We start from the raw sequence: 21,462 nt of genomic DNA, 5'->3' as shown, positions 1-21,462 counted from the left end.
GAAGACTTTATTCAGGATTTTTGCATTAGGGGAGAGAGCTAGAGCTCAGCTCCAAATAAGGCAAAAACAGCTGGGGAGCTATAGCCATCAAGCAGAGTGAGGGGGTCGGTGATAGAAAATTACTAAGAGGACACATCAAGGGTAGAGGGATTCTTGCTAAACAGCTCTAACAGGATTCTTATTAAAGGCAGATTGAGGACTTATACTTCAAAGGTGGGGGATAAGCAGCTTGATCAGATATCAGAAGTGGGGGAATTCTCACTAGACTGACAACAGGATTCTTGATACGATTGGGTTATGCAGGTCCTAGATAGGATGGAGCCAAGATCAAGGCCTAACTGAGGAGAGAGCTCAGAGGAGCCTAACATTTGGTCAAGGAGAGACTTTGATACTTCCATGTGTGTTATGTAATTACTTTAATAAATTTTCAAGCAATTATTCTTTAGAGTTGATAGAGTTTTAAAAATGAAATTGTTGGGAAGTCCTTTCTGTTTGCTAGATGGAATGCTGCCCAATTCATGAATCATTTAATAAAGCCAATTAAATCTTCCATGAATGAATGAGTGAATGAAATTGTTCTACTTAAGACAAACTTGCCTGCTTTCCTTACCTATTGTCTGTATCTGACAAACTTAAAATTGGTTGCTATAGAGAAAATGGTTTCTAAGAACTACTTTCAAATGGCTTTTAAAAGCCATTTTGTGGCTTTTAAATGATGGACATCCCATCATTTGTTTTTTATAGTGTCTATCCTAATTTAAGACCTTTTGTGCCTTGGGGGCGCTTGGGTGGCTCAGTGGGTTAAGCCTCTGCCTTCTGCTCAGGTCATGATTTCAGGGTCCTGGGATTGTCCCCTGCATCGGGCTCTCTGCTCAGCAGGGAGCCTGCTCCCCCTCCCCCCTCGACTGCCTACTTGTGATCTCTCTCTCTCTGTCAAATAAATAAAATCTTTTTTTTTTTTAAGATTTTATTTATTTATTTGACAGAGATCATAAGTAGTCAGAGAGGCAGGTAGAGAGAGAGTGGGGGAAGCAGGCTCCCTGCTAAGCAGAGAGCCCAGTGTGGGGCTCAATCCCAGGACCCTGGGATCATGACCTGAGCTGAAGGCAGAGGCTTAACCCACTGAGCCACCCAGGCACCCCTAAATAAAATCTAAAAAAAAGAAAAAAAAAGATATTTTGTGCTTTTAAGCCTTGCCCTTACTGATAATGATAAACTGTACATAGCTAAATTTTTATTTCCAAGTACACTCTGAGCCTTTATAGTGTCTCTAGTTCTAAACTAGGAAAATAATATTTATTTGAAATTTTAAAAAACAGCTAACAGTAAGTTTTATTTAGTGAAACCAATATTCCATTTGGTCTAGAGATCACTGAGAATATATATTTTTTTCTAGAATTACAGCCCCAAATTAAATTCTCACTAGCCTCTGAGAACCCTCAGCCAGGAGGGATTTTGTTTATTTGATAAAGGCGCTGAAGCTGGAATTCTGCAGCTTTGATACCATCATATATACATGTCAACAGCTTAGAACTTGCCTATTAAATTATTGCCCCAGACAGTTTATTGTTGATATATTGAAAGCTTTAGAATCAATGAAGAATTGAACCACATTAAGGCAATGTATGTTTAAAAAAAATTTTTTTTCTTGTCAAAATAATATTGGGGGGTGGCTAGTGGGCACCTGGATGGCTCAGTCAGTTAAACATCTGCCTTTGGCTCAGGTCCTGGGATGGATCTTCCCATTGGGCTCCTTACTCAGTGGGGAGTCTGTTTCTCCTTCTGCATCACACTCCCCTCTCCCTGCTCCTGCTCTCACACTCTCACTGTTTCAAATAAATCTTTAAAAAATAATAATAATAATGTACCATGCTAGTGGGAGGGAAGAGTAGGCAGAGCACAGTGAATTTTTAAGGTGATGAAAGTACTCTCTGTGATACTATAATGGTAGATGCATGTCATACATTTGTCCAGATCCATAGAATGTAAAACACAAAGAATGAACCCTAATGTAAACCCTGGGCCTTGGATGATAATGACGTATCAGCCTAAGTTCATGAAATGAACTAACAAACTACTCTGGTGGGGATGTTAATAATGGAGGAGGCTCCTGCTCTCTTGTTCACTCAGTCTCTTTCTCAAATAAATAAAGAAAATCTTAAAAAAAAAAAAAAGTAAAGCCTGAAAAACACAACATCTAAATATCTTCAAACAGGAAAAAAAAAAACACCTTAGGAAATAGCATTGAATTCCATAGAAACAGAACTTACTCTCTTAAGTGGATAAGAATAAGGTACATCAGGATAGAGCCCTGCATCAGAGCTCTCTGCTCAGCAGGGAGCCTGCTTCCCCCTCTCTCTGCCTGCCTCTCTGCCAACTTGTGATCTCTGTCTGTCAAATAAATAAAATCTTTAAAAAAAAAAAAAAAGAAGAAGGTACATCTCTTTCAGGAGGAGAAATTTGGTTATTAATCCTTGAATATTTCTGGAATGCTGTAGAATAAAAGTAAGGAAAATAAACATTTATAAAAGTACAATTGGTTACTACTCTTTTTTAAGCCTAGCCTAGTTGAAAGCATAAGTAAACTTTGGAAGATGTGTTACTACTTTAAAGGGAAGTGAAGCGGAGACATTGTGGAGAATTTTGGTCAGTAAAAAGTTTGCTGATGTTTATAGTTTTTGATAAAGACTAATGATGGGGAATATAAGGTGACTAGGATCCAAAGAATTTCTAGAAAAGAGAAAGTGTTTTCTTAATACTTTGAAGAGTTTGTTCAGTTTAGTAATTTGAAGCAACAATTGTCTGCCTGGGACCAGTTAACAATAGCTGACATTTATTATGCCTATTTTATTTTTTTTAAGATTTTATTTTTAAGTAATTTCTACACCTGACATAGGGCTTAAACCCACAACCCCGAAATCAAGAGTTGCATGCTCCACCAACTGAGCCAGCCAGGTGCCCCTATATTTTAAATATTCTGCTGACAACAAATATTATATCTTCTTTAATTTCATAACAATTGAAAGTAGATACTATCCCGCTTTAGGGTGAGGATATGATTTAAAGACATTAAGTGACTGACTTTCAAATCCAGGTCTGTCTCCAACTCCAGAGCCTGTAATCTTTCCAGTTTACCATAGTATCCCATAGTAATCTGAAAAGCTAAGATTTCCATAGAATCCTGTTACTCAGAAGAATTTTTGTAAACATTTAGTAATTGCCTTCTATGTGTTCTTTACTTTGTTGGACTTTGTATAGTTATAGAAAAGGAAAGCAAGGCAGTTTTCAAAGAAAACTTTAGTTTTGGGAGACAGAATAGTATCTATAGAACTAATTATCATAGCAATTATATTTTGGATGCTATAATAAATGTTCAAACAAAGTATGGTATAGTATGGTAGAGGATCTTGAAACTGTAAGTACTTGGAGTACTTCTTGGAAAGAAACAGAAGAACCCAACTTTTAAAGATAGGAAGGGTTCAGACGGGCAAAGATAAGTGGAGAAGCAAAACTTTCAAGGACAGTGTAAGTCAATCTCAGAAGCAAAGTCTTTAATACACACAGTAGTCTAATGAGGGAGGTCAAGATTTTGGTAGACACCAGAGGAACAAGCTGGCAGAGATTTGGCTCCTGAAGTATTCAAAGTTTGGGCTGTATAAACGGGCCTGGGCTTTCCTGGTAATAGAATGGGGCTATCTAGGGGAAAATTTCTTCCTTGCCTGTACAGAGTTATCCACTAACATTCAAACAGAGCTGCAGTTGTTAAATACTCGAGTCCTGTTTTATGCGATTGTCAAGAAAATCATTTTTAAATCAGTTATGAAGATGTACTGTTGAAATATGTGGATCTGTTATTAAAAGATTATTTAATAAGCTAAAAACCAAGTTTCATAAATTTTCTAAGTGTCTTAATATATTTTCTAAAGCTTCTTACTATAGTATTTGAAAATTAACAAAATTAGCAGTTTCTGGGGAACAATAAGGTATATTAATCGGTTTGATGTTTAAACTTTCATTACAGGTATTAATAATATAATAATGAAATTTTAAATCTTGCAAGGATTAGGTATTTTTCTTTATTTCCCCCTTTTGGAGAGGTGAAAAGATAAGAAGAATGGGAGGAAAACTTATCTCTAGAAAATCTAGGAAAACTTATCTCTGATACTTAGTCTAAATTCTCCCTTTTTAGGTTAGAAACGTAGTACACTGGATTCCGTGAAATTAACATTATTGCAGCATTTAAGTATATGAAGGGATGGAATTGTGTATGAGACTTGAGTTATTCTCCCTTCAAAATATATGTGCAGGCACCTGGCTGGCTCAGTCTGTGGAGCATGTGACTCTTGACTTCAGGTCATCATCTTGGGGTTGTGAAACTGAGCCTGCTTAAGAATCTCTTTCCCTGGGGCGCCTGGGTGGCTCAGTGGTTAAAGCCGCTGCCTTCGGCTCAGGTCATGATCTCAGGGTCCTGGGATCGAGTCCCGCATCGGGCTCTCTGCTCAGCAGCAAGCCTGCTTCCCTCTCTCTCTGCCTGCTTCTCTGCCTGCCTCTCTGCCTACTTGTGATCTCTCTCTGTCAAAATAAGTAAATAAAAAAAAATTTAAAAAAAAAAAAAAAAAAGAATCTCTTTCCCTTTCCCTCTGCCCCTGCCCCACTCTAAAAACATAAATAAAAATAAATATTTTTTTAAAAACTTAAAAATAAGTGTACATGGAGGGGCACCTGGTTGGCTCAGTTGGTGGATTGTGTGACCACTGATCTTCAGGTTGTAGGTTTGAGCCCCCCATTTGGTGTAGAAATTGGTTAAAATATTGTACAAAATAAATATACGGGGAGTTATATCCTTCACTGCAGATGACTGCTATGTGCAGTGAAACTATTACTTTATGGAACAGGGATTTATTTTAAAAGCTTTGTTTTTGTTTTTTGTTTTTTTTTTTTAAAGATTTTATTTATTTATTTGACAGAGATCACAAGTAGGCAGAGAGACAGGCAGAGAGAGAGAGGAGGAAGCAGGCTCCCGGCTGAGCGGAAAGCCCGATGTGGGGCTCAATCCCAGGACCCTGAGATCATGACCTGAGCTGAAGGCGGAGGCTTAACCCACTGAGCCACCCAGGCGCCCCTGTTTTTGGTTTTTTTTTTAAAGCAGCAGTTAAGTTTTTGTTCCCCCAGAACCTTCATAACAGTGATTCTTTGCTAGGCTGGGAATGACATGCCTCTGTAGGATATATGCTTTCTTTAGAAAAATCAATTTTATTTATTTGATAGAGAGTGAGCAAGTAGGAGAGCACAAGCAGAGGGAGAGGGGGAAGCGGATTCCCCACTAAGCAGAGAGCCTGATGGCTGGGCTGGATCCTGGGATCCTGGAATCATGACCTGAGCGGAAGGCAGATGCTTAACTAGCTCAGCCACCCAGGTGCCCTGATATACCTGCTTTCAACTTTTCTTTCCCTACCCCAGTCTTACGAATGATTGATTAAATCACTGTTTTTAAAAGTGTCATCCCTCGGGACACCTGGGTGGCTCAGTGGGATAAAGCCTCTGTCTTCAGCTCAGGTCATGATCCCAGGATCCTGGGATCGAGACCCACATCGGGCTCTCTGCTCCGCGGGGAGCCTGCTTCCTCCTCTCTCTCTGCCTGCCTCTCTGCCTACTTGTGATCTCTGTCAAATAAATAATAAAATAAGAATAAAAATAAAAGTGTCATCCCTCATTTGCATTGTCCCCAAAATATTTTTGCGATCTCTAACTACTTAGCCATTTCACTTTCCCTTTTTACTTCTGCCACTGATTTGGTTTACCTCTACCAAATTTCATCTTGTTTTTATTTATTTATTTATTTATTTGAGAGAGAATGAGTGATCACAAGCAGTGGGGAGGGGTAGAGAGAGAAGCAGACTCCCTGTTGAGCAGGGAGCCCAAAGTGGGACTCTGTCCCAGGACCCTGGGATCATGACCTAACCTGAAGGCAGGTGGTTAACTAACTGAGCCAGCCAAGTGCCCTTCATCTCATTAGTTTTGACGAAGTTTTAAAGCTGGATAATACTGATTTTTTTTTTAAAGATTTTATTTATTTATTTGAGAGAGAGAATCAGGAAGAGAGAGAGCATGAGAAGAGGGAGGGTCAGAGGGAGAAGCAAGATGCGGGACTCAATCCCGGGACTCCAGGATCATGACCTGAGCCAAAGGCAGTCACTTAGCCAACTGAGCTACCCAAGTGCCCTAGATAATACTGACTTTTAGAGTTATTTATCATTGTATTTATCCCTCCTAACTTTATTTCAACTATAGCTTTCATAAGCAAGGCTCTGACTCATTTCCTGATTTAAAAAAAAAAAAATTCTAAAAGGACTAGGCTAAATCCATGGGATACCATGCTAAAGACAATCCTTCTGAATTTTAATACCTGTTACTACTGCATAGTACAGTTGATTGTCCATTTGCAGGTCCACCTCTGTATAGGTATGTGACCTTGGACAAGGCCCTTAAATTCTGAACCTGTTCCTTTTATAGTGGGGATAAGTGTCTCTTGCCTGCCTTCTTAAACAAGCTGTTTTAAGATCAGAAGAGAAGCTGGTTATAAAAGAGTTTTGTAAACAACAAAATAGTAGTCATTCATTTACATTCCTAGCATGTGCCAGGTCTCAGTTCTGGATATACAGCAAGGAACAAACGTAATGAGTTCTTATGGTCTGTGCCGGGGCTTGGCCAATCTGATCCCCTATATGTTTTTATATAGACTACATGCTAATGTTTTCTGAATGGTTAGGGGGAAAAATCAGAAGAAGAATATTTCATGACATGGGAAAATTACATGAAATATAAATTAGAGGATCCAAAATAATGTTTTAATTAGCTCAGTGGAGGTGGAGGTACCTGGGTGGCTCAGTCTGTTAAGCACCTGATCATGATCCTGGGGTCCTGATACGGAGCCCAGGGTCTGCCTTCCTGCTTGACGGGGGGGGTCTGCTTCTCAGTCTCCCTGCGTCTGCTCTCCTACTCATTCTCTCTCTCTCTCTGTCAAATAAATACATAAAATCTTTTAAGAAATAATTAGCAGGTGACCTGGGTGGATGTCTTGGTTGGTTGGGGCTCTGCCTTCAGCTTAGGTTCTGATCTCCGAGTCCTAGGATAAGCAGGCCTGCTCTATTAAAGGGGGGTGGAGGAGGGGCTGCTTCTCCATCACCCTCTGTCTGCTGCTCCCTTTGCTTATACTCGCTTGCTCTCTCTCAAATGAATAAATAAATTTTCTTAAAAATTAGCTCAGTGGCAGTAATCCTTTATAATGTATACATTTATTAAATCACATCTTACACTTTAAATATCTTATAACTTTATTTCCCAATAGTACCTCAGTTAAAAATGAATAAAACTTATTGGAACAGGGGCGCCTGGGTGGCTCAGTGGATTTAGCCGCTGCCTTCGGCTCAGGTCATGATCTCAGGGTCCTGGGATCGAGCCCTGCTTCGGGCTCTCTGCTCCGCAGGGAGCCTGCTTCCTCCTCTCTCTCTGCCTGCCTCTCTGCCTACTTGTGATCTCTCTCTCTGTCAAATAAATAAAATCTTAAAAAAAAAAAAACTTATTGGAACATACTGTGCTCATTTGTTTACAGTTGGGACCAAGACCATGTGCCCCACGTAGCTCTAAAATGTTCACTGTCTGGCCTTGTACATTAGTAGTTTGCTGGCAGTTTACATTAGCAGTTTGCTCTGTGTTCTTGGAATGCTTTTGGGGGTATTGAGAAAGAAACATTAGGATAGTTCTTTTTTTTTTTTTTTTTTTTTTTTCTCCTAGAGAGAGGGAAGGGGAAGGGAGGCAGAGAGAAAAGAGAGAATCTTAAGCAGGCCCCACACCCAGCACAGAGCTCTACATGGGACTTGATCTCACAGCCCTAAGATGATGACCTGAGCCGAGATCCAGAGTTGGACGCTTAATGACTGAGCCCACCAGGTGTCCTTGTGATGGTAACAGGTTCCTTGAAAAACAAGCAGGTAAATGGGCTACAGTTGTGAAGAGTGCAGAAAGTATTGTGGCTAATTTATATATAGGAGTCAGGAAATCAGAAGGTGACTTTTTTTTTTTTTTTTTTAAGATTCTGTTTATTTATTTGAGAGATAGACACAGCGAGAGAGAAAACACAAGCAGGGTTCGGCTAAGCAATGAGACCAGTTCAGGGCTCGATCCCAGGAGTCTGGGATTATGACCTGAGCCAAAAGCAGACACTTAACGCCTGAGCCACCCAGGCACCCCAGAAGGTGACATTTGAACAGAGATTTGAATGAAGAGTGATGCTCTGACAGAAGAGTATTTCTGGCAGAAGGAACAAGAAATGTAATCACCCTGAGGCAGTAGTGTAGCTAGCTATAAGGTCTCAGAGCTGGACAGTAGGAGATGGGGTGAGGGAACTAAGTTTTGAAGGGCCTTGGAGACCATGGAGCAGATTTTATATTTTTATAGAGAATATATAAATGTAGCATTAAGATTTCAACTACTGTTTCAAGGTATTTTTATGATATTGTTACAGTGAGAAATCACCTTGCCACTTCAGAGTCTGTTGTCTAAGACTGGCAAATTCTAAGACTTACCTGATACTAAGTAGCCCACCTTTTTTTAATTACTCTCAGAAAATAACATGGGTATTATTGACCATGACAGTGTTTTTGGGATCCACCTTTGGCATTTAATGACGACTGCATTCTTTTTAGCCATTCATTTAGAATTTCACCCTTGCTGTTGCATATATGTCTCCACCCTCACCAGCTTTGATTTAAAAATGGGGGATGTTTTCATTTCTGTAATTGGACATTTTCCTATTCTTTTATTTTTTTTAAGATTTTACGTATTCATTTGAGAGAGAAAAAACGCGCTGGGGTAGGGGGTGTGGGGAGAGGCAGAGGAAGGAGAAGCAGACTGCCTGCTGAGCTGGGAGCCTGGCATGGGGCTGGATCCCAGGATTTGGAGATCATGACCTGAGCCAAAGGCAGACGTTTAACCATTTAAGCCACCCAGGTGCCCCCATTTTTCCTATTCTTGATATTCTCAGATTTATGGGGATCAGTTACTTTTTTTCCCAGCACTTTAATTATAATTCTTCAGCACTTAAGTCTGAATTCAGATACTACTACTTAATACTCCTCCTCTGACTTTTGTGCACTTTGTGGTTTTTTTTTTTTCTTTAGAAAATGGAAGCAAGCTTTTAGTTTACTTTTCTCTTTCAACATAATCCCTTCATTTTACCAATTATCCATCCTGTACTTTCTAGCATTAGGCACTGTGCAGCTAGGAAGTGAATAAGGCTAAGCTCCTGGTCAAAAAGCATATGCAAAATATGACTTTGAAAAGCCTTCCTTGTTGCTTTCAGCATTTTACCAGCCTCATGTTATTCTGTCCTTCAGCTTCCTTGACCTATAGCTTCCTTGACCCATTGCTTTCAGTTTTGATGTCACTCCAAAGCCTTTATCTTATTTATGTCCTCTTTCATCTTTTTTTTTTTTTTAAAGACTTTATCTCATACCCAGCGTGGGGTTCGAATTCACAACCCCAAGATAAAGAGTCTCATGCTCTACTGACTGAGCCAGTCAGGTGCTCCTCTTTTATCTTTAAAAAAAATTAATTTATTGGATGGGAGATGTTGGCATGCTCCTCTTTTGATTTTTGAAAAATTAAAAATTATCTTTAATGTACAAGTAATGAAGTGATGGGTGAAATAGATAAAGGGGAGTAAGAAGTACTAACTTCCAGGAAAAAAGTTCTCTTAATCATACAAGTAATTTATATTCCATGTACAGCTTTTTGAATATGGAGATAAGCCCAAAAAGAAAAGAAAAATACCTGTAATACCAGAGGAAGTCCTAATTAAAATTAGTAGCTACAGTTGTAGGTGAATATATTTACTCTTAATAAAACAGGAATACATCATTGTGTGAACTTTTTTCACTCAACAGCAGATGATAAACATCAACCTGTGTTAACAGATAGAACACTTCTCAGACTTTTTTGCTCCCAGGACCCCTTTGCACTCTTAGGAATCAAGTTTTTATTTATGTAGCTTATATCTATTTACTAAATATCAAAACTTAAGAGATTTTTAAAGCATTAGTTCATTTAAAAACATAATTATTACATGTTAATATAAATGATCGGTATTGTTCTGGGGAAAAAAAAACTTTTCCAAAACAAAACAAAAATTAGTGGGAAAAGTAGAACTATTTTACATTTTGCAAATCTTTTAACTATCTACATTCAGTTTTTTGTACAGTGTTGTCTTAGTTTATGCATATTGTTTCCTCTGACTGGAATGCCCTCCTTGATATTACTCATCCTTCAGTCCAGCTCATACGTCACTGTATTTATCCCACTGAGCCATCCAGGCGCCCCCTTACGTCACTGTATTTAAAGGCTACCCCACCCCTCCTTATATGGATTATAGTTGATTACATCTTCTTGATGCCTCACTGTGGCCTTTAATACTTGCTGTGTATGTGTCAGGTTCTTGAACTACACACACTTCAATTTTCTTGACTGAAGGGAGTTTCACAACTATGTGAGGGTTATGGGAAAGCACCTGGACAGAAGTGGGATAGACCACAGCCACTAAGCAGATTTGCCACAAATAGACTAAAAAATAGTTTGCTGTCAAAGTAGGTTTACTGATTTCTCAAATGAGTGATTGACAGCAACAGTTGATGAGGACAGAAATATGATTAACTGCACAGGCCAATGCAAATATACACAGTTGGCAATCCATATGGGAACTGTTAGTCCTGTGTAGTGTAATTTTCATGAGTTGAGCAGCATTTCTTATTTCCTAATTAGAGCTGCTCTTATTGTTAGTTAATGTAAGAGCTTTATGGAGTATTTCTTCTTAATCTCCATCAGTTTTCATCCCAGAAAAATAATACATTATCTGTAATTAACCTGTCATGACAGGGTTCTCAAATTTTATGTACATAGAATATTTTAAGGTATGTGGTATGGATTCCTGCCTCTGCTTCCACACACATACAGGTTTTGTTTTCTAAGTCTTAAAAAATCAGAGTTTTGTAGCTCAAAGAAATTTTGCAGATATTCTCATCTCTTTTTTAGGAGTTGGATTATAATGAGGAAATTCAGGACCAAAAAAAGGTTAGTTAGATTCTAGTGTTTCTAGAATCACAAATCCAGTTAGTTAATGGGCTGACACAGCTAGTAATTAGAATCCAGGTTTCTGGTCTGCCTTGTTCCACAATCAGTAGATCTTTCTTGATGAAGAAATAAGTTTGTCCATGGGACAGCTTTTCTTTTATTCTTCGAATAAGAGTATAGTCATATAAGATCTCTTCTGTATAAACCTAAAATTGTAAAGTGTTTTTAGTCTTTTTCTTATTTTCTACTCAGTTCCCAGCCTTATTTTCAAGACTCCTGAAATTCTTTTTCCTGCTTAAGAATGTTTTGACTTTGATGGTAGCCTTAATTTGATTGGGTCAGCAAAAAATTTAAATTGTGTGAAGGAGGGGTGCCTGGGTGGCTCAGTCCTTAAGCAGCTGCCTTTGGCTCAGGTCATGATCCCAGCGTCCTGGAATTGAGCCCCACATTGAGCTCCCTGCTCTACGGGGAGCCTGCTTCTCCCTCTCCCCCCACTTGTGTTCCCTCTCTGGCTGTGTCTCTATCAAATAAATAAATAAAATCTTTGAAAAATAATAAATTGAAGGAAATTAAGAGGTCAACAGAGGATGCCTATTTGGAAAGTAGGGCTTAGTTTATTAGTAGATATATCATGTTCCTCTTTGCCTCTCATCAGTGGATTGAATCATCTTCATACTCATTATCACATCAAAAATTAGGGAATTTTCATCATTTTTTCTGTCATAGTGTGTTAGAATTATACTGTCAGACTCATTTGAGGTCAGTCCTATTATTGCTAACATCATAATTATATATTTATAATGCCAGATGGTACTCCAAATTATTTTTTCTTTTAAATAGGTTTGTACATTCTTTGTATTTCACATTTGACTTGATGAGAGCTAAGAGATTAAATTATATGGCAGACTGAGCACATGGTTTCACCTCACGGTTTATGCCAAACCTTATTAGAATGGAAAGAGTGGGGAAAAATCGAGTGAGAGGAGAAATGAACTAGTAACTTTTAAAAAGTGGGAGTGCCATCATTGGACCAAAACTTTTTAGTAGTTCTTCATAGAAAGAAAGCAGAATGGTAAATTCATAGCAGTGAGAAGTAAGTTGAGAAGAAATTATAACCCAAAGCACATTAAAGAAAACTGTTATGAAAGTAGGAGTCATTTGGAGGAACTTTATTTTAAAAAATCTTTTTTTTTTTTTTTGGTAAATGATTATTTATTTATTTATTTATTTATTTATTTATTTGACAGAGAGAGATGGGGAGAGGAACAGAAGTAGGGGGAGTGGAGAGGGAGAAGCAGGCTTCCCTGCAGAGCAGGAAGCCTGATGCAGGGCTCAGTCCCAGGGCACTGTGATCATGACCTGAGCCAAAGGCAGATGGTTAACCTCTGAGCCACACAGGCGCCCCATGGAGGAACTTTATTTAAGGAGCAAGAAAGAAAAGACTCAAAAGAATTTTAGTGTAGATTGCTTGGGGAACTTTTCTGTAAGCTAACTGTACCACTTGTCTCCTCTTTTCTCTCCCATTTGGCCTGGACTGCAGACAGAAATCCATTTGTCCTCAGAATATAGCATGAGATGAGCATTGAGAGCAGAGAGGCAGGGCAATACCTCAGCCTCTGGCCTTTATGAGGCACCCTCAGAAATTAATCTGCTCATATGCACTGCTCAGACCCAGCAGTAAGTCTGCTTTTCCCCTCCCCTATAACCACTGGAGACATAATGCAGGTAAACAGAACAGGTAAGCTAAATTAAATTCAAGGAGGAACACCAAACATTTCTGGAAAACCAGAACTATGAAAGAAAATCACCAAACTCAAACAAAAAGTAGATCTAAATTCTTAGGAGACAGTCCATAGAACAAGACTTTAAAGTCAGTATAGTTTTAAAAAAAAAAAGTATAGTTGGGACACCTGGGTGGCTCAGTGGGTTAAAGCCTCTGCCTTTGGCTCAGGTCATGATCCCAGGGTCCTGGGATCGAGCCCCACATCGGGCTCTCTGCTCCACAGGGAACCTGCTTCCTCCTCTCTCTCTGCCTGCCTCTCTGCCTAGTTGTGATTTCTCTCTGTCAAATAAATAAAATACTAAAAAAAAAAAAAAAAAAAGTATAGTTAATACCCTCAAGGAGACTCAAGAGATTATTACACACACAAAAATAAAAGTTGTGGAAATTTAAAATAGAACAGTTAAAATAATTATCTGAATAGCAAAGTGACCTAACTGAAGAGCATTTTAGTGAATTGAAAAATGGCCTTCTCCCCAAATAAAGTATAAAATAACAAAAGAAGATAAAAATCTAGGAGAAAAAAAATGAGATATGCAGATTAGATTCTATGATTTCAACATCCATCTCTAATAGGAGATCCAGAGAAGTAGAATGGCAATAGGGAGCAGGAGAGGGAGTTAGAAGAAAGAACAGAAGAAATTTTGTCTGTAGTATTCTTTAGGACCTTTAATGGAGTTTAATAGTTTAGGTGATGTCATTTTATCTTATTTTTAAAATTAGGGACACTGCTTGCATTGTTGCATCATTATTAGGTATGCTGTAGGATTTTGGTAGATAATCCTTTTTCAAGTTAAAGAAGTTTATTCCTACCCCAAATAGTAGTTCTGTGGTTTTATGATATTTGAGTGTTGAATTTTGTCTTTTTTTTCCAGCATGAGTTAAGAGAATCACAAGGGTTTGCTCCTTTATACTGATTTATTAGTATTGAACCATTCTGCATGGCTGTAAATACCATAAACACAATTTGGTATCCTACCAATTTACTAATTTATTTAGTTTTGTTTAAATGTTAATAAGAGATTAGGATAATAGATTTCTCTTTTTGTGACTGTGGTATATTTGGGGGAAAGTTTTAAATGAGCAGTAATTGTGCTCGGATAAACCTCGTTGGCTTTGATACTGCCACTGCACAAAGCTATAACAGTACTATATTTTGACCAAAGACTGATTATTCAGCTTTTTAAAGAAAAATAAAACTTAATCAAAGCAGCATGGATATCCCCGAATCAGGACAAAGCTATATTGATGCTAAAAGTTTGGGGATATTTTGCAAAAAAAAATTTTTTTTGCTCCTAAACAGTAAAGGTTTAAATAGGAAGTGTTATTTCAAGGAATGTGATGAAATTTTTGTAATCTGTTATATTCTTTTATATATTAGTCTCATTTTATTTCTCTTTAGGTGCGCATAGCTGCTAAATTCATCACTCATGCACCCCCAGGGGAATTTAATGAAGTGTTCAATGGTGAGTAAATATTAGTATATTTTAAGCTCTCCTTAATTACATACAAGCTATCTCTTTTAATCCTTACAGCACATTATAGCTATAGCTAAGGAAGTCAAGATTCAAATAGGTGAAAGTAACTTATCCATTGTCACCTAGCTAGTCAAGTGTCAGAGCAAGGATTCTCACCCAGGTCTGAGTCAAAAGCAAATTCTTAACCCATAAATTAGGTTACCTATCTTATCTGAGAAAAGATCTAAAGTAGTTTAATACTGATTAAGTAGAGAAGCAATATTAAATTGTTTTCATAGTCTTATATCATTATAAATCATAGCTTAAGCTTCTTCAGTGCTTTCACTCAAGACATGCCTGTGATACATACCGGACACTTTCTAAAACCAGTGGGGCTAAACTGATTGCATCTGGGTGGTTTGTCACATACACAGCTTCCAGCATTACTGTCCTCTTACAATTTCTCATTCATTAGATCTGAGGTAGAATTGGGTAATCTGTTTTATCAGGTTCTCCTAGGTGAATCTGAGTCACAGATTGGAAAAAATTCCAATACATTTTTTAACCTTCTGTGCTACTCACTCGCTTAACATAATATAGAATGAAAAATGTAGATGAGACATCTCGAACTAAATGATAAAAATCAATCATTACAATCCCATTTTAAGTTGTTAAATTCATCGTAAAGTTCTTTGTGCATCTTAGCTCATTTGTGCAAGCATTTATTTTGAAATTGCAATTTTACATTAGACAGCTACTTATTTAAAAGGAACTATGTGATGATATTCATCTGTACTTGGCCCAGAGCCATATACATCATAGAACAGTCAGTAATCTCCACCGATAAAAATTTATGATGTAGATAAAGAGTAACCAGGAGAACATGTAAACATTTACTATAAGGAGTAAATAATACAATAGAAATAAATCCAAACGTTCTTCCTTATAGACTTGTTTGTGGATTTTGAACACTAGTAGCAAAAGAAACAAATGCAGCCTTGTTTTCTTTGGTCTTTTTTCCATATTGGCCAGATATAAATTTTCAACAACTGAGCTTTTAGGAAGTTTTCCTACGACTTGAGCTTTATCCAGCTTGATTAGCTCTGTTAAATTCTTGTTTTAACAAGTTAATAGTGTTTATAGTTAGCAGTCCCTTGTTTTATTTCTGACAACTGAATGTACTTTACAGGACTATCATGAGAATAATTGATATGGAAGCATTAGATTAAGAATTGGCAAGCTATTAAAAAAAAAAGTTGGCAAGCTACTTGTGGCATGAGGGCTGGTTTTTATTGGCATGCTACACGTTGGCCTCTGCCAGCCTCTTTCGGAAGCCCTAATAGTCAGTGGCCTTTGGCTTATAGTCTTCTCTGTTAGAGTTAATGCTTGGTAGTTTCATCTATAACAAGGACTCTCCTCTCCCAAAAGAAGAGTGACTAGACTCTACACACACAGCCTTTTTTTTTTTTTTTGACACACAGTTTGTTAAAAGGATATAGTCCCCTACATTAGATCCTTCATAGAAAAATATATTCAGCGATTTCGCTGCCACCGATTGAATTTTGCCCAGCTTTCTTGGTCTGATGTTACAGAAAAACCTCCAGTTCTTAATCTCATTTTAAAGGATTCTTTAGATACAAAATTAATAGTCCTAACTATAACTTCCTTTAAACCATGTATTTCATTTGCTATGAAATACTTTAAGAAGTTACTGTTGTGGCGCCTGGGTGGCTCAGTGGGTTAAACCTCTGCCTTCGGCTCAGGTCATGATCCCAGGGTTCTGGGATCGAGCCCCGCATCGGGCTCTCTGCTCAGTGGGGAGCCTGCTTCCCCCTCTCTCTCTGCCTGCCTCTCTGCCTACTTGTGATCTCTCTCTGTCAAATAAATAAATAAAATCTTTTTAAAAAAAAGTTACTGTTAGATTATTATATCACAAATAATTACATGCAAATTTATGAACATTAGCATCTGTCACTTGCATTATTAGAGTTTCTTTGTAGGGGTGCCTGGGTGGCTCAGTTAGTTAAGTATCTGTCTTCCACTCTGTTCGTAATCCCAGGGTCCTGGGATTAACACCCACCAGGAGCCTGTCTCTCCCTCTCCCTCTCCCTCTGCCTGTTGCTCCCCCTGCTTGTGCTCACTCTGTCAAAAAAAAAATTTTTTTTTAAGATTTTTTTTTATTTGACAGACAGAGATCACAAGTAGACAGAGAAGCAGGCAGAGAGAGAAGAGGAAGCAGGCTCCCTGCTGAGCTGAGAGCCCGATGTGGGGCTCGATCCCAGGACCCTGAGATCATTACCTGAGCCGAAGGCAGAGGCTTTAAACCACTGAGCCACCCAGGAGCCCCTCAAAAATATTTTTAAAAAACAAAGAATTTTTATGTGTTCATATATCTGAAAACTAACTTTGCAAAACCTGATTTTTAAAAAATTTTCTTAAGTTCGTCCTTTTAATTTTAACATCTTTTTAATTTTAATTTTAACATTTTTTAATTTAAATTTTAACATCTTTTTAATGATTTCAATTTTAACATCTTTTAATGTTTTTTCCTCAGATGTCCGGCTACTACTTAATAATGACAATCTCCTCAGGGAAGGGGCAGCACAGTAAGTATCCTACAAGATCCACTTATATATTTATTTTAATTTTAGATAAACTATGTTGATAATAAATTTGTACCCTGAAAATTAAGTTTAAAATAAAATACTTCAATATAAAGCAGTTGGTTTTAGCAATTTTAGTTGTATTTTTTTCTTGGAGAAAACATGCCATGTTGTTTATTTCCTTTAAGCTTATTATATATGATCTTATTTTTTTTCTTTTTAATTTTTCTTTTTCCCCAGATTTTCCCTGTTAAAGCAGAGCTTAATATGAGCTGTTAGGGTTACTTCTGTACTCCTTTTAGTTTATGTTGGATTTTTTTTAAAACACTAGCTGTAGAAAAATTAGGCTGCTGTAGAGGAATATTGTTCTCAAATTGCCACAAAATAGTAGATATTCATAAAGTACGATAATAGAGTTAAACGTAGAATAGTAGCATGGTTATTCAACCCAGACATTGATTTCCTAGCACTGTCAGGCTACTTAATCTTTCTAAAGTACTGTTTTTATTTTATTATTGTCCTCAAAAACATTATAGTGATGTGTGTTTTTGTTTTCTTAAAATCTAAACACTGCCTAGCTTTCAAGGCCCCTTGTTATCTGGCTTTATCACTACTCTCTTTTACATACAAAATTCTCTTTCAATTACTGCCTTATCTAATTGGCTGAGAGTTCCTTTGTAAAGAGGAAACCAGAAAAGGATAATGACTGGGAAGGGGTGGGGTAAAGAGGTTTGGATGAGGATTTTGATGTAGAGCAACAAATAATTATCATAAAAGCATTTGGTATGATATACAGTTGGATTTTAGTTATAAAAAACTGTCTTAAGAGCTGCTGCCTGGGAAACAGTCATCTTTTGCCCTGTGTCCATCCTGCTTTTTTGGAACTCATTTTGGGACCAGATTCTCCAAACCCTAACATTTGTTCAGCATCACTATAATTGTCATCATGAATGATATTCTAATTATACATTATTTAGGCACACACCAAAGATACATTCCAGTGCTGGTGCTGGTTTCTCTTAGATGCATAGAGTGCCATATGAGAAGGCTTTCATGATTTGCTAGTTCAACCCCTGTCTATCTCTGCCCTGCCATTGAAAGAACTTCATCTACATTTTGTCAACAGATGGCTGTCCAATCTGAATGCTTCTAATAATAAGGAATTCACTATCTCACAAGGCAAGTTCCTTGCCTGCAATATATTGGTCTTAGTTTTATCCTTGAGAGCTACCCAGAATAAATCTACTTTGTCTTTCACATGGTAAGGTACTGCTGAAGAGGAGGTGGGAAGTGGAATGCCTAGATCCAAGACTGATTGCATCCTAAGCCTATTGTCCCATTTCCAATTAGGAGTAACAGTGGAATTTAGTTCAGATGCTTTAATTGCCCTGACAGTAAAGCTTTGTTTTTATAAATATTCTGGTTCTTATAAATTCTAGACTTTTAGAGAACATTCTTACTAAAAGAGAACTGCCTTATGCCCAAATATTTGATTTTCCACAGGGATGAAAAATTCAGGTTTTTTTTTTCTGTAATGAGGTGCTTCAGTCCCTTGGCCATAGTCCTCATAGTAAGTGTTCAGTAAATGTTTCAGTAATCATCATCCTCGTCATTATTGCCTTCTATATAAAATGAAGGAGGCCTGAACAACTTTGGATTTATTCTTTCCTGGATTTCTACCTTTGCTTCTGATCTCCAGAACCATTCTCTGATAATTCCTAGCCCTTCTGGACTAAGTAGGGTGTTGTAGGCCATGTTAAAGAGAATTTTATTTTAAAGAGAGGGAAGATTATTAGTGTTTTGAGCAGAGAATGACTCAGTGAGATTATATTTTAGAATAATCACTGTTTGCTATCAGGGGGCAAAGATTGAAGCAAGATGAGTAGTTAGAACACTTAACTGCAGTAGTTCAGAGATAAATGGCTATTTGGACTAGAGTGGTAGTAGTAAGGGTGATGGGAAAGAATCAACATTTTGAATATGTATCAAGATAGTAGAACCTAGGAAATTGGCTGATGGGATTGCATGTGAAATTTGGGAGAAAGAAGAATCAAAGATGATCTCAAGTTTTTGGCCCACATGAATGGTAGAATGGAGATACCATTTTCTTGAGATGGGGTCAAATGTTAACAAATTTTGATGTTGGTATTTGTAATCTATAATCTTAGGATCTGTTTTAGAATTGAGTACTTATTTACTCCTCACTCCTTAAGCTTTTCTCAAAAAAAAAAAAAGTTCACTGTCCATGAACATTTGATTTATATTCCTTTCTGAAAAACCACTGTGTTAAAGACTCATTTGTACATGGGGTTGTGTTATGAGGAGATGATTAATTAAAAAACACAATGAAATGATTGAAGATTAGCTTTAAATATCTGTTTCTTTGGTCTCTCTCGAAAAGTCTAGGAAGAATTTAATAATCTGCTTAAAAACAGTGGTCTAGTAGGTGTTGTAGTAAAGTTAAAATTGGGTAAAATTGCCTTGCCAAGTGAATTCTGTGAGAAGACTGACACTTTGTAAGTGGATTGTGCTTTTTTACACTACAGCTTATTTCCATTTTTCTTTCACTTTTCCCTTTTTACTTACTTTGTAAGGTATACTAGGGAGCCACTGAAAATGCAGTTTTATGAGTGTAGCATTGGACAAGTAAACAATAACATTAGGCATGCACTTTGATTATTCATATCCCCCTTTTCAGATAAACTCTAAGGCCTTAAACTCTCATCTTAGACTTTACTCATGCTCAGCTCTTACTTTACCCTCTCCCCATGTCAGATGTCTTCCAGTACAGTTAATTGTGGTCTCTCCTACCTGCCCTACCTCAGAGAGCCCAGAATAAAGAAGACAGCATTACTAAAATAGTGCATCAATTGAATATTTTTTTGAATTACTAAAAGCTTCTGTCAAAATGATTAAAACTATTGGTAATTCATGAAACTGATTTCTTAAAACTTATGAATAGTCTAAGGGGGACTTCTGTTGGAGCCTAGGAGTGAAGAGGAAAAGATAATTTCAGAGTTTGGGGCACATCTGAGATCTCTGGAGAAGAGTTCCTTCAGAAAGCTGGAAGGCATTAGGAAAACACGAGTTGCCTAGAGGGAAAGGGAAAGAGCACCAGAGAGTGTTTTCACATTCTCTTTCACTATTATGTGAATTACCTTTGTATTTATATGTTATTCTCCACCCCCCCCTCCTTTTTTTACTTTTTAAAAAACAGTGCATTTGCCCAATATAACATGGATCAGTTCACACCTGTGAAGATAGAAGGATATGAAGATCAGGTAATGATTGTTCATTTTGGTAGGCTGTGCCTGGGTGGTGGTAGAAATCTTAGAAACCAAAGCAAATGTTTGAAGATAAGATGCTGAATACATTCATGTCTTAGTTTCCATAACTTTTGTAAATGTTCTACATATTAGGAAATTCTTCCTCTCATTATATTGGGAGTTTCTTTGTCAGGAAAAATGAGGTGCCCCTAGCAAGAACAGTAAAAATAAGAGTTGAGTTTTACACAGATTTATAGCTTTATGTAATTCTCCTTAGTAAGAATAACAGGAGACATCAAATTTGACATTGTATGGGAAATTAGGCATCCCTATTCAAATAGAGGAACAAAGCAAATACATCCATCATTACTATCATTATTAACATTGTATGACAGGACTTAGCAAATTTATTAATGTACATTTTAAAGGCAGTATGCCACTAAATACCAAATGCTTTTTAAAAGTCTGGATCTTCCTTGAACCCACAAATCTGCTGAATTTCTCCTGGGAAAATAAGCATGTAAATGTATTTAAAAAGATTATTTGAAGCAAGTCTTATAATAGTGAAAAATTGGGAACAATCTGAATCCCCAACATTAAATTAAGTATCTGTAGACCAAAATACCATGTAGTCATTGAAAACCAATATAAATACTGATCTGGGAATATTAATCTGGGAAGATATTTGTGATATATTAAGCTAGAACATAAAGGAGCCTATGTAGAATTGTGCTGGTTTATTTTTTTTTAATAGGTATTTAAGTGAATGTAATAAATCAGTGCATTTTTTATTTTTATTTATTTATTTACAGAGAGCATGTGTGGGGAGGAGGAGCTGGGGTGGGGGAGAAGCAGGCTCCTGCTGAACAGGGAGCTCAACACGCGGCTCAATCCCAGGACCCTGAGATCATGACCTGAGCCGAGGGCAGATGCCTAACTGACTGAGCCACCCAGGCACCCCTCATTATCATGCTCTTTAAGAGAGCTGCCACATTTCAGGGCTCTGAATCCATGTTCCAGGAAGGAAAAAAGAGGAAATTGCAGAAGGTGCTATTGGCCTTTCTAGAAGCAACTTCCACTGATAAGTTATTGACAGAACTCCTATCACTTTGTCATTACTAGCTGGAAAGTGTCGTTTTATTAGTTGTACGCATGATGTTTTTGAAAATCTTTGCAGTTCTGTTAGTAAGGGAAAGCAGAGAATAAATATTAGATTGGAAACTAGCAAAACT

At 37.4% G+C, this 21,462-nt stretch overlaps 1 protein-coding gene across 1 annotated transcript in view; it reads left to right on the top strand.

Annotated features, from left to right (window-relative positions):
- CAPZA1 (capping actin protein of muscle Z-line subunit alpha 1) overlaps positions 1-21,462 on the top strand; it is a 49,045-nt gene that overhangs the window by 9,508 nt on the left and 18,075 nt on the right. Inside the window, exons 2-4 of the mRNA XM_046004041.1 lie at positions 14,307-14,370; positions 16,916-16,967; positions 20,182-20,245. Coding sequence (XP_045859997.1) covers positions 14,307-14,370; positions 16,916-16,967; positions 20,182-20,245 — 180 coding nt within the window. The remainder of the gene's footprint in view (positions 1-14,306; positions 14,371-16,915; positions 16,968-20,181; positions 20,246-21,462) is intronic.

The sequence above is a fragment of the Meles meles genome, chromosome 1 (genome assembly GCF_922984935.1).
Source record: "Meles meles chromosome 1, mMelMel3.1 paternal haplotype, whole genome shotgun sequence".
Lineage (NCBI taxonomy): Eukaryota > Metazoa > Chordata > Mammalia > Carnivora > Mustelidae > Meles > Meles meles.
Note: the sequence above shows the minus strand (reverse complement) of the source record. Positions and strands in the feature narration are given on the sequence as shown.